General features: G+C 34.6%; 4 protein-coding genes across 5 annotated transcripts; 3 read left to right on the forward strand and 1 right to left on the reverse strand.

The window, feature by feature from the left end:
- Window positions 1-185: 185 nt before the first annotated feature.
- LOC111493304 (transcription factor MYB48-like) lies at window positions 186-1,362 on the forward strand. Of its 2 annotated transcripts, none has more exons than XM_023142957.1 (3): window positions 186-406; window positions 530-659; window positions 755-1,362. In XM_023142957.1, exons 1-3 carry the CDS (start codon window positions 289-291, stop codon window positions 1,161-1,163), a joined length of 657 nt encoding a protein of 218 aa, XP_022998725.1. In that variant the 5' UTR covers window positions 186-288; the 3' UTR covers window positions 1,164-1,362. The 2 variants fall into 2 exon arrangements, with proteins under 2 accessions (XP_022998725.1, XP_022998726.1); XM_023142958.1 differs by having other exon boundaries at window positions 190-438.
- Window positions 1,363-3,884: 2,522 nt separating this feature from the next.
- On the reverse strand, window positions 3,885-5,049 carry LOC111492895 (transcription factor MYB24-like). Its single transcript, XM_023142399.1, has 3 exons — window positions 4,888-5,049; window positions 4,686-4,815; window positions 3,885-4,503 (listed from the first exon to the last, which is right to left on the reverse strand). Exons 1-3 carry the CDS (start codon window positions 5,039-5,041, stop codon window positions 3,984-3,986), a joined length of 804 nt encoding a protein of 267 aa, XP_022998167.1. The 5' UTR covers window positions 5,042-5,049; the 3' UTR covers window positions 3,885-3,983.
- Window positions 5,050-10,888: 5,839 nt separating this feature from the next.
- Window positions 10,889-12,475, forward strand: LOC111493292. The gene is made up of 2 exons (XM_023142940.1): window positions 10,889-11,014; window positions 11,638-12,475. Exons 1-2 carry the CDS (start codon window positions 10,904-10,906, stop codon window positions 12,364-12,366), a joined length of 840 nt encoding a protein of 279 aa, XP_022998708.1. The 5' UTR covers window positions 10,889-10,903; the 3' UTR covers window positions 12,367-12,475.
- Window positions 12,476-14,774: 2,299 nt separating this feature from the next.
- On the forward strand, window positions 14,775-16,116 carry LOC111493157. Its single transcript, XM_023142792.1, has one exon. The coding sequence runs from the start codon at window positions 15,174-15,176 to the stop codon at window positions 15,576-15,578; it is 405 nt and encodes a 134-aa protein (XP_022998560.1). The 5' UTR covers window positions 14,775-15,173; the 3' UTR covers window positions 15,579-16,116.
- The last annotated feature ends 762 nt before the right edge of the window (window positions 16,117-16,878 follow it).

Genomic DNA, 16,878 nt, shown 5'->3' on the forward strand with positions numbered 1-16,878 from the left:
TTTTTTTTTTTTTTTTTTTTTTGTTAAAGAAAAAAAAAAAAAAGACCCACACTAAATTTTGTTATCTTGAAAACTTTTCCCTATTACTTTAATGAGGAGATAAAGAGAGAGAGAGAGAGAAGATATGAACCCATAAGCTATTATTTTATTAAGAATGAAAGGGAGAGATTTGTTATGCCAATACAGCTTCCACCATGTCCACAAACTAACCCCTTATATAAATCTCCTACCAACACAATCATCAACAACAAGAACATCAAGAACAAGAGAGAGAAAAACAAGAACAAGATGGTGCAAGAGGAAAGTATCAGAAAAGGGCCATGGACAGAGCAGGAGGACTTCCAATTGGTCTGCTTTGTTGGTTTGTTCGGAGATCGCCGGTGGGATTTCATCGCCAAAGTATCAGGTTTGAAGGTGGCGGGAGAGTACAAATTATAGGTAGGGTTTATTAAAACCCCCCTCTTCTCCTCCTCCTCCTCCACCTCCTCCTCCACCTCCTTTTAACCTACCCCTTTCTCCTCTCTTACAGGCCTGAAAAGAAACGGTAAAAGCTGCCGTCTCCGGTGGGTTAACTACCTCCACCCCGGTCTCAAGCGCGGTAAGATGTCTCCCCAAGAAGAGCGCCTTGTCCTTGACCTCCACTCCAAGTGGGGCAACAGGTGAATACGAGAATTCATGCTCAAAGTGGATAATATCATACAATTGTGGAGAGTCGTCATTCCTAATACCGATTCTGACGTTTTTATTATTTTAGATGGTCTAAGATTGCCCGAAAGCTCCCAGGACGAACGGATAACGAAATAAAGAATTTTTGGCGAACCCATGTGAGAAAATTGGCTCAAGAGAAAAAGAAAGCCGCGGTTCATCATGTTGTGGTGTCGCCGTCGTCCTCATCGACGGTTGACTCGGTCCCGACGATTGATATCGGAGAAGAGAGCTTCTACGACACTGGTGGGGATTGGTCATGTTATATGGGTGAAGAGGATGAAAAGGGTTACTCTTATTCGATGGATGATATTTGGAGAGATATTGATGATCAGAGTGTTGTAAAGGCGGTTTGTGATGAGAAGTTGAGCTGTGGTCCAGTGGCATCACCGGCGCCGTGGGAGTACGGGGAGTACTCGCCGCCGTGGAAGGTGGCGGAGGAAAACTTTAGGATTTAATTCATTTAAATTTGTTAATAGAAGATGTGTTTTTGTTTTAGAGGGTAAGGGGGAAAGCTCTGACCTGTATAGCATTTGGAGTTTTCTTTACACTTTCTTGCACCATCTCATGCATCTTCATGCCCACTTTCTAAGCTACTTTTCTAAGCTTTTGTGTGATATCTTTCCAAATTTTAGATGAAACACAAAATTGGCTCTACTACTCCTCTCTCTCTATCACAAGAATCTACTTTGGGTTAGGTCGGCGGAGTTGCTAGTCCAACTTCAGAAGAAAAAACTCAAAATTAATGAGAGTTTATGAACTTTACTCCTTTACCGGTGTTCTCACTGAGACACCGCCTAGTGTCCACTCAGCTTAATATCTTCACTGTCACTTGTTCATTTTTTTCAATCGACGTGAGATCTCACATAAAATCTCAAAAATCAAACATTTATAAGTAATAACATCTATCATGAATGTCAAGTTAAATTGTAACCTCATTTTTAGGTTGGTTCGGTTCTTAAGTTTGACCCAACAATTATATAAAATAAGATTAATTATGGTTTAAAGCTACTTTTGAGTGAGATTTGGGAAAATGAGCACTTGGAATATGATATTGGAAAGTTTGATCAAATGGGAGGTGGACATGTCAAGAAGACGTGGTGCTCATTCATTTATAATATAATGTTTTAACAACAAATTAATTTAAGATTAATCCGACCATAGTGCTTAGCTTTCGAATTCCATTACATATTCATTAAATAATATTAGTTTACACAGTTCATATTATAATCGAATCATAGTGAAAGTTTCCCAATTTCCACCGACAACCCAAAAAAAAATCCATTTTAAGCATATATTAGCATTATAAACTATATAGGTTAGCGGTAGATTTTAGCGGTTATAAATTATGCTAGAATCAAACACAAGGCGAGGTGTATATTCATCGTATTCTCCTTAATTAGTATCATGATCTATGCTTGTATGCCCTAACATTTTCCTGCATCCTCTACGACATGGTCATGTTACTTATTCATCGCTTTTAAGAGTGAACACTATCCCAACAGACCAATACAAGTCCTTTTCATGAGACCGTCCAATATAGAATTATTTCAAATAAAACACACTAAACTGTGCAGTTCTTATGAGTGAGTCACTGAAACAAAGGTGTACTTTGTTGGTATGTGTAGTGATTTTCAGTTCTTTTAATTTTTTTTTTAATTATTCTATTCTCCACATTGGTATACTAAAAAGACGCACCTCGAGAATTCTATTGACATGATTCTAATATCATGTTACGACAACAACTCTCCATATTAGTATGATATTGTTTGTTTTGAGTATAAGCTTTCATGTCTATAATACTTTTGTTTTTGTCAAAAGATCTCATACCAATGCATTTATCATCATGAAACTCTAACAATTCTCAACACATATGAATCGTCAATATTTCCTTAGAGCATGCCAACGGCTCGAACGAACAACAAAATCATAGGAACTTTCAACGGTTCACTTCAACCCGTAGATTTTTCTTCGAGTATTTTACTTAATCAGATTTAAAAAAAAAAAAGAACACGGGAGGAACGTGAGAAGGTGGGTATAAAGTTATGATCCAAGGAAGAAAAATCTTGGTTGCTATCTAAAGTATGGCTGCTGCAGCTGGGTGGCGGCTGATGAGCAGCGGTAAAATCCATCAAGGATGACAAATAGCAGTCATTTTTTTAAAAAATTCTTCTTATTATTAGTATTATTCCGTTGAAAAGACACCCAATGGTCAACTTTTCAAAGGAACATGTTTGGTAATGTTTTCCAATTTTGGTGGAAGTGTCTCATATGTTTAACCTCATTTGGCTATCAGTGAAACCAATATTTTTCACGTTCATCAAAGCTTAATCAGGTTCATGAACTTGATGATGTTTGAAAACATCCCATCGAGCTCAATCTAAACTAGAATTGGATTGTACTGTAAGTTTATTATGAGTTCGTTCGATTCAAATAAAATAAATGGTATCTGAACTCTTCATAAATAAGATTCGTTTTTTCTTCAAGACATGTAAGATTTTTTTTTAAGACGTGTCGACACAAAACACGAGTCTAGCTTCAATCTACAAAATTATTTATGATTTTGATAACACAATTGTTCGATCCAAACTGCACTCTTGACACACTTGTAGAATCTTCGTTATACTCTCTAGTTATTTGTTTGATTTTCTTGTCTAACTATATGCACAAAATTTGATTCTCTCAAATTAGTATCAGTCAATCCTATTCCTTTTAGGATTGATTTTGCATTCTTGTGTATCCCACGACACTTTTCAGTTTGTAAATAACTTGAAACTTTTGACTCTGGTATTGCATGTCTTTTAAAACCAAACAAAATTTTACCGTATTTTTCACATTTTCAATGTTTTTGCTTTATGTTGATTTTGTTCTATGTGTGTTTCATTTTGTACTTTCATCACGATCCGATTTCTCGAAACCTCAAAAATTGGGTCGTGATAAATTGGTATCAAAGTCAGTCACTGAACGGTGTGAGACACTAATCAGAGTAGAAATCAAAAGCAAAAGAAAAATCAAACCATGAGAGCTTATTATTCTCGGAGTGGACAACATCATACCAATATGAAGATTTGTGGTCCCTAACATGATATCAGAGTTATACCGTGGGGTTTATATTTAGTTGGGATACATACAAATTAATTTTTTCCCCACACCTTTAAACTTCATTTTAAGAAAATTTCCTCCAAATTAACCTTCCTAAGTTTTAAAATCTAAAAAGGATTACACATAAAATTGGAATCTAGAATGCAAAAAAGGGTTCACAGCAAGCAACTATATTATTATATCAAGTGATGATCCAAGCTCCACAAGTTTTCAACCATGACATCTTCCAACACCCAATCTGGTGCTATCATTTGGGCATCACGATCACCAACTTCCCAATCACCCACTGCACCAACTGGCTCATGTTGCTGCTTCTGCTCCACCATATCAAACCTCCAAGATTCTATGAATTCACCACAAGGACTTGGTGGCCATGCTGAGACTTCAGGCCATTGCTGGACGGAACGTGGAGGCGGCGGAGGAGGAGCTCCGCTGCTATGGTTGGCCGGAAGAAGAACAGTACTATTAGATGAGTTTGGTAAGTTCATGTTATGGAGAGATGGAGGCAAATTGATGGAGTAATTGGATGTTTGGTCCATGGCTTCTAGCATGCTCAAATGACAAATGGCATCCAAAAGTTTCCTGCTGTGAGCTTGTACTTTCAGCTGACGTAACTGTTTTTGAACTCGGGTCCTCCAGTAGTTCTTGATCTCGTTATCCGTTCTTCCCGGTAATTCTTGTGCAATTTTTGACCACCTACCCAAAAAAAAAAAAAAAAATTAACATTAAATATCCAAAAACTAAAAAGGGCAAGTCTTCAATTTTTTACCCGCCAGAAACTGAATCTTTATTCTTTTAATTAAATATCGATACTTTTAAAACAAATTCTATAAATTACGTTACACGACGTTGGAATTTGAGTTTTGTCGTCAACATACCGGTTACCCCATTTGGAATGAAGTTCGAGGATGAGAAGTTGTTCTTGAAGAGTTAGGTTCCCGCGTTTAATATCAGGTTTTAAATAATTCAGCCATCTCAATCTGCAACTTTTTCCCGTTCTCTTGAGACCTAAAAAAATACAACATTTGAAGAAGAGACGAGAGAATTCGGCATCGAGAGAATGCAAGTGTGTATAAATACCAGCTTGTTTAGCCAATATGTTCCATTGGCCTTCACCATGAGCAGCAATATAATGAATCAACAATGTGTCCTCTTCAACAGTCCATGGCCCTCTTCTTAGCTCACTTTCTTCCTCACTTGGCCTATGGGTTGCAGTTTTGGACACACCAGCCATAGGGACAAGAGGCAAAGAGGGTATTATTGGAGTGTAGATGTGAATAAGAAAGGGAAAAACAAAGGGTTTTATAGAGGGAAAAGAATGAGAAGGGGCCAAAATAAAGGCACAAAGCCACAAGATATGAAGCAATTGAAAAAACTATGGTTTGACAATGAAAGGGTTTGTGTCCCTTTTTAGTACATTGCGTGGAAGTTGGAATTTTCTGAAATGGGGAAATCAGCTGAGCTGAGCTATCCAAACTTCCTTTTAATTTGGTTCTTTGAGACAACTTTTTCGTTAAAATTAATGAACAATGAACCTGGTCACCCTTTCATTCATGTCTATTATCTTCAACTCCCCCATGATTGTTCATAATTATTACATACCCTTTTCATTTTAAATCATGATTTCCCATTCAATCTTGAGGTTGTTCTTGAATCAAGATCATTTTTGGGATGTTCTATCAAATGGGTTTTGTTTGTATCCCATTTTTCCTCAAACAATTATAAGAAAACCATGAAATTTAAAGGGGCCTCTCGATGGGAGATGAGCATCAGAATTTCAAAGGCCATAGATTTAACAAAGTGATGCCTTTCTCATCTTTTTCTTTGCTTTCTCCTCTCTATTATTAATTATTCTCACAAGCATAAATGGTCCTTTCATATTCCCATTTTCCTTTTCCATCAGAATTTCAAAGGCCATAGATTTAACAGATATATACTCTTTTACTTAACGAGAGGATGATCCAAGAAAACAAGTATACTTATGTTAGTATTGATATCAGCTTCGGCACCTGAAGGCTCCGTATTGCATTCCCACTTTTAAAAGTGAAAGTCATCCCCACAAGTCAACATAGATTTTTTTATTATACTTTTTCTTCACTCACATGCTGTGATTTGTATAGGGATGCCGAGGAATATTGAAGCTATCATGTACGTATCTAAATTTCAAATCTTAAACACGTCGAACAGTAGACAATTATGACAAGAAGAGGGCATAGACAAAAAAAGGAATATAATATAAGAAGCTTACAAGTATAGGGTAGGGTTGTGAGAGGCCATATAATACATGATTGTGAGATGGGGAATCAGAACATTAATGGATATGGGATATGAATATATGATTGAGCTGTGTTTTTGTGTTTTTCAATTCAAACCACAATCTCTACCAAAAGTTCAACACTTTTTTTATTATTAATAATAATAATAATAATAATAAATAAATAATAATATGCATGCTTTTATTCTTTGGATAAGTTCCTCTGTTTTTTTGGTTGCAAACTTTGTGATTATTGGTGGGGGCCTGCCTGAGAGTGAGAGGCCAGAGATCAAACCAAATGAATTTTTCTTTTCTTTTCATTTTGTAATATTATTTTAAACGCTCCATAATTAGAGATATTCATTTAATTTGTCAGATCAAAAATTCATTATGTAGAAGAGAAGAAAAGACAGAATTTTTCGTTCACAATGATTCTCTCCTAAATTAGTTGAGAATTTCACAGAGGTGAGAATTGAAAAAAGGTGGCGGCCACAGAGATAGAGAAGATTTCCTGTCTCCACCCACTCTCTATAGACGTCTCTATCCGTAATAAATAGTTTTTTTTTTTATTATTATTTTTAAAGGATAAGTTTAAATAACGAAGTTGAATAAATAAATAAATAAAAAGAAGGTTGAATTACGTAAGAAACTATCTCGCTTCGTTATTATTTTTGGGTACCCTGAAGTGAATATATTTGGATTTCGTGAAAAAATGGGTTCATATGATATAATGAGAGAATTAAATTGATATTTATAAAATTAGTTATCATAAATATTAAAAGAAAATAAATAGAGATGGATTTGAAAGATGTGAAATAAAAGATGAATATAAAAATGGAAAAAAGAGCATTGAATTGTCCCTTTATGTGGGAAGATCCAAATCCTTAAGAAGGCAATGTGAGGAATCTGTCACATTCAAACCAAAGCCTACGAACCACTTTTTTCGCTTCTTCTATTTCTTTTACTTAGGACCCCTACCACCAAATCTAATCTTTCGTATTTACGTTACTAGGTGATTCGTGAATATATAATAGTCGGGGCCGTGTAGACTAATGAGGCATACTGATCATATTCGCCATTTATTTACTTACTGTCGTTGTTCATATTCTTGGGCATGTTTTAGGATGATCTAAATGATAGAAAAGTTGAGTCTCGTTAGCATCGATGGATTAAGCCCATTAAAAAAAGGAAGGGGTGGAAGACATTTGTGCGCAAAATTATTTAAAAAGGATTTTATCTTAAAATATGTCATGACAATTTGTAGTGTACACGTCTGTACATAACATATTAGAGAAGTAACCAATGATCGTACGACATACAACATGCGTGAGATTCCACATCAAAAAATTTCTTACCATATGTATGCTCGTATTCAATATTTCATTCATGTTTATCATACATAGTACATTGCAGTGTCTCACAAAGCATAAACATAATTTTGTTAACATAGTAATCATAACCGACAAGGAAGTACATGGATCACACAGTCCATTCAAATATCATTACATAAATTATAACAAGTAACAAGGCCACATGAAACATGTTATTCATGCAACAATCAATTTCATCCAACCTAAATCATAGGTATTCTAAGAGCAAGCTCGTTTGTCGTCCAAGCTAAATCCCACTAACTTAACGGGAAGAACGAGAAGAACGAGAAGAACGAGAAGAACGAGAGGTGGAATTTTTTATTTATTATTATTTTTTTTTATGAATTTGACTAATTGGTATGTGAAAAGAACATATGTTTCACAAAAATTCCAAATCTGCTAAATCCCACTAACTTGTAACACAAACAAACAATGAATTCAACTCAAGATTAACATTAATTTTTTTGCATACAATGAATCCATACCAAAGCTGTAACCCATTAAAACTGAATGTGTATTGCATAAAAAATTACCTAATTACTTGTTCCTTTTAAATTCCTCTCTAGCTCAAAACGACGACGAGTAGTAATTGCACGTGCCACTTAACACGGAAAAGCCACCACGTGTCGCATAGAACACATTCGTGCGGCACGTGCTAACAACCTCACTTTTGTTTTTCTATTTTACACGTGTCGATGATCTAATGGTCCCCACACCATGTGCGTTACAGGTCTTCCTTTGGTGCCGCCATATATAAATAGCTGTAACTAAATGACAAAGACATGTTGTTTTTAATTAATTAATTAATTAATATTATTATTTATTCTTGTGTTTATATTTCAAATTATATATGTTTACTTTTGTTGTATACTTGGATTTTAAAGTACACACTGTTCCATTCGGGTATTGACACGTGGCACCGGCTTTTAATTGAGGTGCTGTTTTTTTCTTCAAAGTCTTTTTGTTTGACCAATACTTTTATACATTAAAATATTATTTTAATCCTATTTTATTCTTTTTCATTTTAAAATTTTATAATATATGCTTAACTCGAAGCGTTATTCAAATCTAAAACATTAGAACATGTAAATTTAGGTTACGGAACAAAACCAAACACACGAGAAAATTATTAAATTCATGTTAAATGTTTCCTTAGATTCCACTTTTGTTTCATTTCTCTTTATTTATTTAAAAATATCGTCAAACTATATAAATATAATTTAGTTCTAAATTAAAAATTTAAATCCACGCTCTAGATTCATTGTATTAGTATTATTGTAAAAAACTAAAATAATTAAATATTTGAATTAAAACTCTTTCTTTAACAAGCATTTCAAATAACACCTTACAATTTCTTTTGTATACATTTTTCTAGGTAAATAACATCATGAAAATAAAATTTTAAAATAATAAAAATATTAAATAGACTTCACATTTTGCACTTACTTACTATAAAATCAGTACAAAAATTTAATTGGACCATTAGACGAAAGTAATTAATAATCCATTTGATGTTATGGATTAAGTTGGTTGAAAAATATTTTTTTATTAGAATAAATTTTAAACTGTTATTGTTGATTTAATATTATCTAAAGTTATAATGCGAGAATCGAGATAAGTAAATGAGATGTGATTGAGAGAGATTAAAATAAAATAAGATCGATAAAAGAAAAAAAGTATATATTATATCTTGAAAGGCTAATGGTATCGAGCCTATAGTTTAATAAGTGCATGGTTCATGCATACACGTAAAATATGTTAATTATAAATTTAAATTTTGATGGATTTATTAGTATTGGGTTAAAATGGTAAAGAAAAGTATGGAAAGGACTTGTTAAAAATAAAGAAAATGAATTAAATTAATAAAGATTATTTTGGGAGTTTAATATGAACAGTCGAAAGTGCGGAAACGGCTTGTCGGGAATAAAGATATAATATTCGATTTAATATATATTTTTTTTTAATTTTAATTTTGGAGTAAATAATATAATTTGATTTTGTCGCTGTCGGATGGAGGTTTCACCAGGTCAGGTGGTTTTTATTAATTGGAGTTTAAAAAAAAAAAATTATATTATTCGGATATACCTTTATATTTTTCTTTATTTACTCGTATGTATTTTACGAAATTTTTTTACGATATCATTCGATAAAATTGTTTTAAACAAAAATAAGCTCAATATTAACAATTTTAGTAACTTTTCTTTTACTTTTAGTAAAATTTTATTTTTTTAGATAAAAAAAAAAAAAAAAAGTAAAATCCTGTTTTGGTATAAAGTAGTGGGAGAAGGGAATAATAAGTAGGGTAATAAGTCAACTCTAATATGGTTGAAAGTCAGTTTTCTTGGGCAGTTCACAATAGTATAGCATAGCAATCTAGGGCTGCCCCTCTTCCTCCTTTCAAATTTAAACACTTTTACTTTTTTTTATTTTCTTTCAAATATTTTTTTTAAAAATTGGATTTAATTTCTTTAACCAAATTGAGTTGTGACTGGCCTCCAACTAAGTTCAAAAAATTTCTCCAACACCGAACCTATTTTGATGACAATTCAAAATTTATTCCAAACGTGTTCCTTAGGGACTAACGTTAAGACAAGTAAGATTAGAAAACGAATTCAAATTTCCCGTCACAATTCAGGATTATTTTAAAAAAAATTAATCCAAAAATCTTATGAAAAATATATATATTTTTTTTCTATTTAGTTGAGTTTTATAAACTATAAACATTTAAAAATAGTTAAAAGCACAAACATTTTAATAGTAAAAAACAATTTTCAATAACAAAATTTACAAAAATAATTTTAAATAATCATGAAAGAGCATAGAATTCCAAAAATAATAATAACAATTAAGTTTTATTCATTTTTTTTAAAAAAATAATTTATATAAATCATGAAAGGGCGTTGAAAATTGTAGAATTGGAATTAGGTGTCCAATGAACCAAAGCAAATGCTTATCATTTGCAATCACCCCCTCACCCCCTCACCCTTTTTTTTTATTCCCCCTAACCCTATACTAGCTACTGTCGGTTTTGAGTCTTTTAAGGGACTTTTTAGTAACTTCACTGTCATTTGAAATGATAAAATCTAATTGAAAGTCACTACTTATATCAATAAAGTTTTGGTTGGTATAGATACTCTTTACTCTTATGAAGTAAGAAATAGGTAACGTGACTATGTCGTAAGGGAATGCAAGGAATATCGATCCTAATCCAAATGTTGGGCATGATCGTTACACACGGGATTTGGATTTATGAAAGAAAGAAATGTTTTGGAGAATAAATGGTAAAAAATTTAAGTAGTGAAGGGAGAGTGGGAAATGGAATCTAAAAATTTTATATTTGTTTTGTTTTGGCATGTACCCCTTAATTTTTGTTTGTTTGATGAGGACGGCACCTTCATTGGATTGGGTATTTGTCCAAAAACAAAACCTTTTTTAAAAAAAAGTGAATAAAATCTGGTCTCTCTATAAATGGATGAGAATTCACCCTTCTTTCAACTCCCTAATCCTTCCATTTCCCTTTAACCCTTTCTCCACCAAGCTCTCATCAATGGAGGATTTTGATTCTCTCTGGACTTATCAAGAGGTTCGTCAATCTCTCTCACTCTGATTTCCATTTTCTCTTCTGGGTCTTCCTCTCTTTGCCATTTCCACTTCATTTCTTTGCTAATTTCTTGTTAAATTCATCCATGGAGGATAGTTTCTGGGCTTTGTTTTCTCTCTGTTCTTGTCTATATGTTGCTATTCAAATGCTTTCTTCTGGGCTTTCATGGGTTTCTTTTGTTGGGAGTTGAAAAAACTGAAACACAAGCGATTTTTGCATTTGGGTCTCAATTGATTTCTGTAATTTGCTGTTTTTTAAACCCCAATTCCATGAATAAACAGAGGATTCTGGAAATTGGGTGTTCTGAAACAGTGATTTTCCAACAAGGATGTTCATAATTTCTGATAGAGAACAGTTTTGTTTTTGGAATATGTTAAATCAGATACTTTTTTTGGACTTACCATTACAAATAAATAATTCTATCCTGCAATGATTGGACCATGTTCGTCTTGAAACTTGTAGTTGGCTTTGCACTGCTGAATTGATTCTCCCTTGTAAAAAACAAACAAAAAACTCTGTTCACCTTGGATGGGAATCTTTGCCTGTTTCGATATTTTGATTTGGTTGAGATTATAATGTTTTAATCGATTGAGCTATGCTTATAGGGGTTGGATGAGATAAAACAGAAGCTTTTGTGCGCAACAATTGAGCTAGAATCAGCAAAAATGGAGGCAAATCAAGAGATGATGAAGAACAAAGAGAGTGTAAAGAATCTGATGAATCTTCTTCAAATGGCTTACAGAGAAAGAGATGAAGCAAAGAATCAGCTTCAAAAGGTGTTGAATGAATTGATGTTAACATCTCATTTTCAAGCTGAAAGTCCTGTAGGTAAAGCAAATTCCAGCATCACAGAATCCAACAGCCTTTCAGCTGATACATTCAACAACAATCCTCAATCTCAATCTCTCGGCTCGCCTGTTGTTGATTCGTTCTTCGACGCGGTTTCGTCGACTGATTTCTCGAGCTTAAACGTTGGAGATTCGTATAATGTGGATCCATGTGGGTTGGTGATTGAGAACATTGTGAAGGGGAAGAAACTGCCAGAGAAGGGGAGACTGCTGCAGTCTGTGATGGAGGCTGGGCCGTTGCTTCAGACGCTGCTCGTGGCCGGGCCGCTACCCCAGTGGAGGAATCCGCCCCCGTTGCAGCCGTTCAAGATCCCTCCTGTGTTGATGAAAGGACAGGGTGTTGTGGTGAACAGTCCTAGAATGTGTTCAAGTTCTATGTTGAATTTTTCAGGTGTTCCTTCAGAGTCATGTTGTTTGAATCACAGTGCATTGGTGTCAGGTTCTAATCCCAGTTTTGGGTCTACAAAGAGACAGAGATTGGTGTAACAATGATACTCATATTATATTGTATTGTAAAAATTAAAGTTGGTTTCATTTGTAAATGAGATGTTAAAGTTTTTGGTATTGGAAATTGAATTCAGATTAGACTTCTCATTTCCTTCTCTTCCCCCTCGCATAAAAAAGTATCTTTTCGGTAAACAAAAGGTTACATGTGAGATTCCATGTTTTGTCACAATCACACTCTTGATGGCACTGAACTTGCGATTGTGCAACACTCACTTTCCAACGACAAGTGAGCTAAGCCAATTCGTTTTTGCGTCGCCTATGACCAAACGACGGATGCTCGAGCTTCTGACCTCGATTTAAGATAAGGTTTTAGAAAACAAGAGCAGATTTTTAAAAGAAACTATATATAAGCAAGCAAGAGAATAAACATATTTTTTAACTAGATGTGATAACTCCTCTCTAATAGATGGTTCTGCTTAGTTGAACCCAATTGAATTGGTCTAACCAAATCAGACTATACTGGTCTAACAAAACAATTCCTAGTCTTCTAATAAAACAATTCTTTAGGTTCGTCTAACCTTCAATGCAACGGCGTACACAAATAGAGATGTCCATTTTATCCGCCTCGACTAGGGTGGAGATTCTCCGTTAGGGTGAGGAATGTTTTTTTTTTCCCCTCCATAAATGGGGCTAGGGATGAGATTATATTCACGGTCACAATAATATAAATATATTTAAAAAATTAATTAGTTAGTTTTAAGATTTTAATTGTAATATTTAACCAAAAAGTATGTTGTAGGTTTTTTTTATTGTTAAAAACTATATTGTAATATTAAATTTTGAATTTTTAGAATTTATGTCCCTAAAATATTATATATATATATATATATATATATCCTTGTTTATTCATTTATTAGGATTTTTTTTTTCAATTTTTAAATTAAGATTATATTAATAAATGATAATTTTAAAATAATTAATTTTTTTAAAAATAGTAAACTGAAAAAAAAAAAAACATTAAAATAAATAGAGAATAGAATTTTGCAAGAACAGAAGATGAAATAGGTGGCAGAGATGACTATGGGGAAGACTTTCTCATCCCCACCTTGCTCTATGGACATCTCTATACACAAGCCTTGCACTTAACCCTAGTATTGCTTGTGTTTCATGCACGTTTCTTTGATGATGCTCGTTCTTCCTCATTCTCAATCGCTTGCGCACTGTCATAACCACTAGGTGAGCAATTCGTGCCATGATGACCTACAAAGAACAACGATGGAAGCGTAGTGACATTGCAAAGTTCACATCTAAGGCGCAATTGATTAAAACGTGATCTCAAAGGTCAAATCTACTCAACCAAAATGAAAAAAAAAAAAAAAAAAAATGAAAGAGACATTTAGCATACCATTAGCCAAATCTTACAAAGGTTGAGGCACGATGGTCAAACGATGAGAAAAGAAAACAGTGACAAAGGATAAAGAAGTAAATGGCAACGAGCACGTGAAATTGTGAACGAAGAGATTTATAAAGTAGCTGGGCAAAGAAGACGATTGGTTGATGTGGTGAAGCTAAACTCGAAGTCGAAAGTGTTAATGAACCCGAAAGTGACAAAAGCTGTCCTTTTAATTGACATCCTACCATTCCTAAGAGTCACAATTTAAACTCCTAAGATTTAGGAAATTCTAAATGAAAAAGGTTATGGTTTCCTTTTGAATTAGCAGATAAAATTATAAAAATTATCTCCAAAAGTTAACCTCCAAATTGAAATTAAAGATTTATTTTAAAATCTCTTTTTCCAAAATTTTATCTTTACTGAAAATTCTAATGGCCCAAATTACCCAAATCCACCTCTATTCAGGGCTCAACGCTATTACTCGTTCCCTTCTCCAATCAATGTGAGACCCCCCAATCCACCCCTTTCATGGTCCAGCATCCTTGCTGACATATCGCCTCGTGTCTACCACCTTCGAGCTCAGCCTCCTCGCTGACTCATTGCTCGATGTTAGGCTCTAATACTATTTGTAATCGTCCAAGCCCATTGCTAGCAAATATTTTCCTCTTTGGACTTTCTTTTTTGAGCTTCCTGGATTTTTAAAACATATCTGCTAGAAAGAGGTTCCACCCCTTTTAAAAAAATGTTTCGTTCTACTCTCCCATCGACATGGGATCTCGCGCTACACAGCAGAAGGTTGGTTATGGGCTTCAAAGCCCAACTCCTTCCCACAGTTACTGGTGACATTTAAAAATGGGAATTTTGTTCCAAGGTAAGCCTTGTGAACTTGGTGGTGACAAGAAGGAACATGACATTTAATAAATGGATGTGCTCGTGAAAGCCCCAAACAAGATGCCAACTCTCGAGCAGGGGATATCTCGTGCAAATAATGAATGAACTATTAGAATGAGACAGAGCGAGAGAGAGATTCTAATCGTTGAGAAGATAGTAAGGAAAGTAAATGAGATGATAAGAAAAGCATGAAAGTGGAAATGAAGATTCAAGCTACGCAATCCTTTAATGAGATTGATTAACTTGTAATCAAAACAAAATATGTATGATTGAACACATTATCTTATTAATCCCCTGCCCCACTTCTTATGTGTTCAATTGGCCAGGACTCTAAGTATAGCCTAGGACATAATTGTATATGCGTTAGAAAGAGAGTGCCATTATGTTTTTCCCCTCCCTTTCTTCATCTCAAAAATTTAAGTCCAAGCAACAACCACTCCTCGAGACACTATAAATGTATTTCAAAAGCACCACAAGAGGTTAAGGAAGTATAATCACGTCTTGCCTCTGCTTCTGCTTCTGCTTCTACTTCAAGGCACTGGGTCGACAAAACTCCACAAACATGGCGAAAACGCTTACTTTCCTGTTCTATCTCTCTTCATTCACATTTCTTTCCGCCGTCCACGCTGAAGGCAGAGCCCCTCATGGCCTGGCATATGAGAACCCGGTGGCGTTCTCTCCAATGGCATATGATTTCTTCCATCCAAGAACCCGGAGCCCCAATGCCGAAGACCCATGTGGTGCATCCAAATGCTCCCCTTTGCCCCTTGCAGCTCAACTGCAATCTAATCCTGCACAAGAAAGCAAATACTCCACAACAACTCAGAAAGGTGAAGGGGTTGGTGGGATTCTGGGAATTGTGTTTGGCATCACATTTGCTGTGTTTTTGGCGATGGGGGTGTACTATGTACTACGTACCCGCCTAGCCAACGCAAACCGAGCCATGTCTGCAAAACCTGGTGCTTGACATGCTCAAATCCAACATGTTTATGAGCCTAACAAACACTTGGGCACTTCTCTTCCTTGGTTTAGTTTATTACTCCTTTCTTGTTTATTTCTCCAAGATTGATAGCGGCTATGGCTATACATATTTATTATTCTGTTATATATACAGGAGGCTGTTCTATATCTATCGTCTAAATTGTGTTTTCTAAAATTTTCTTCATCCCTCCTCTCCCCCCATGTGTAAATTTTTTGCTCCTTCGGAGTTTCTGGCTCTAATCCTACACTAATAAGGCGCGTTCATGAATGAATCCAAGAAAAAAAAAAATCACAACTAGCAATGGGGCCTTCCAGAAATTATGCCAAAAGAAAAATCAAATGAAGAAAAAGTAATAGAATTATTGACCATTGCCGCACTAAATGTCTGCAACAAGGAAAGTCTTAAAAAGTTCTAAAACTCAATATAATGAATTTGGAAACTTTGGCCAACCAAAAATGGAACTGAACGTAGAAATGGTAGAAACTTTCCAACAAAAGGTTTTAGGAACCAAGATTTACTTCAAGAACACATACCAAGCAGATGGTTCATGGTTGCACGATAGAACAAAAGTGTACAAATACAAATGATAAAAGTCATGCATACATTGCCATATCAATGCCAATAAAAACTATGGTAACATTAGGGTCTTCCTGTGAAGTGCGCAACCCCAAAATTCAGATCGTTCAACAAACAACCATATCAGGTGATAGCTGCTGAAGTAGAGAAATAATGGAAACATGTGACCAATAGCCTTTCCTCGTTGAGTCCATCAAAAAACTAGATGAATAGAAGCAAAACCAAGCACTAGGAGCCAATAAGCAACTGGAACAATATGATCAGTAACACAACATGGCTCAACCTCAGTGCTAACTCAATGTTAGAACGACCAGTTGAATTCCGTTGTTTCAATTGCATAAGAATTACATCAATTTAGCCGCATAAACAGTCTCAAATGATGACAGACAAATATTTACGCAAGAGGATGTATAGTAGAAAATACAATTGTTTGATAATTCAGAATGTTAAAAATACTCATAGCTTTGTTCTCATTCATACTCAGCTTTATTGTTTTAAAGGCCTTTATACTCATAGCTTTGTTCAACAGTCATAACATCAATTGTTTGATAAACCAGATTGTTAAAAATACAAAATTTAAAATTCTGTTTTCTTACATGATTCATGCAAGTACATTGATCAAGAAAACATTCTCCACATATCACCATCCCCGTGAACTGAGAGCCTGAATCACAGGTCCAAATGTCTGGTCTACAGCTCTATTCCATAG

This window comes from Cucurbita maxima, unplaced genomic scaffold (genome assembly GCF_002738345.1).
Source record: "Cucurbita maxima cultivar Rimu unplaced genomic scaffold, Cmax_1.0 Cma_Scf00018, whole genome shotgun sequence".
Taxonomy (NCBI): Eukaryota; Viridiplantae; Streptophyta; class Magnoliopsida; order Cucurbitales; family Cucurbitaceae; genus Cucurbita; species Cucurbita maxima.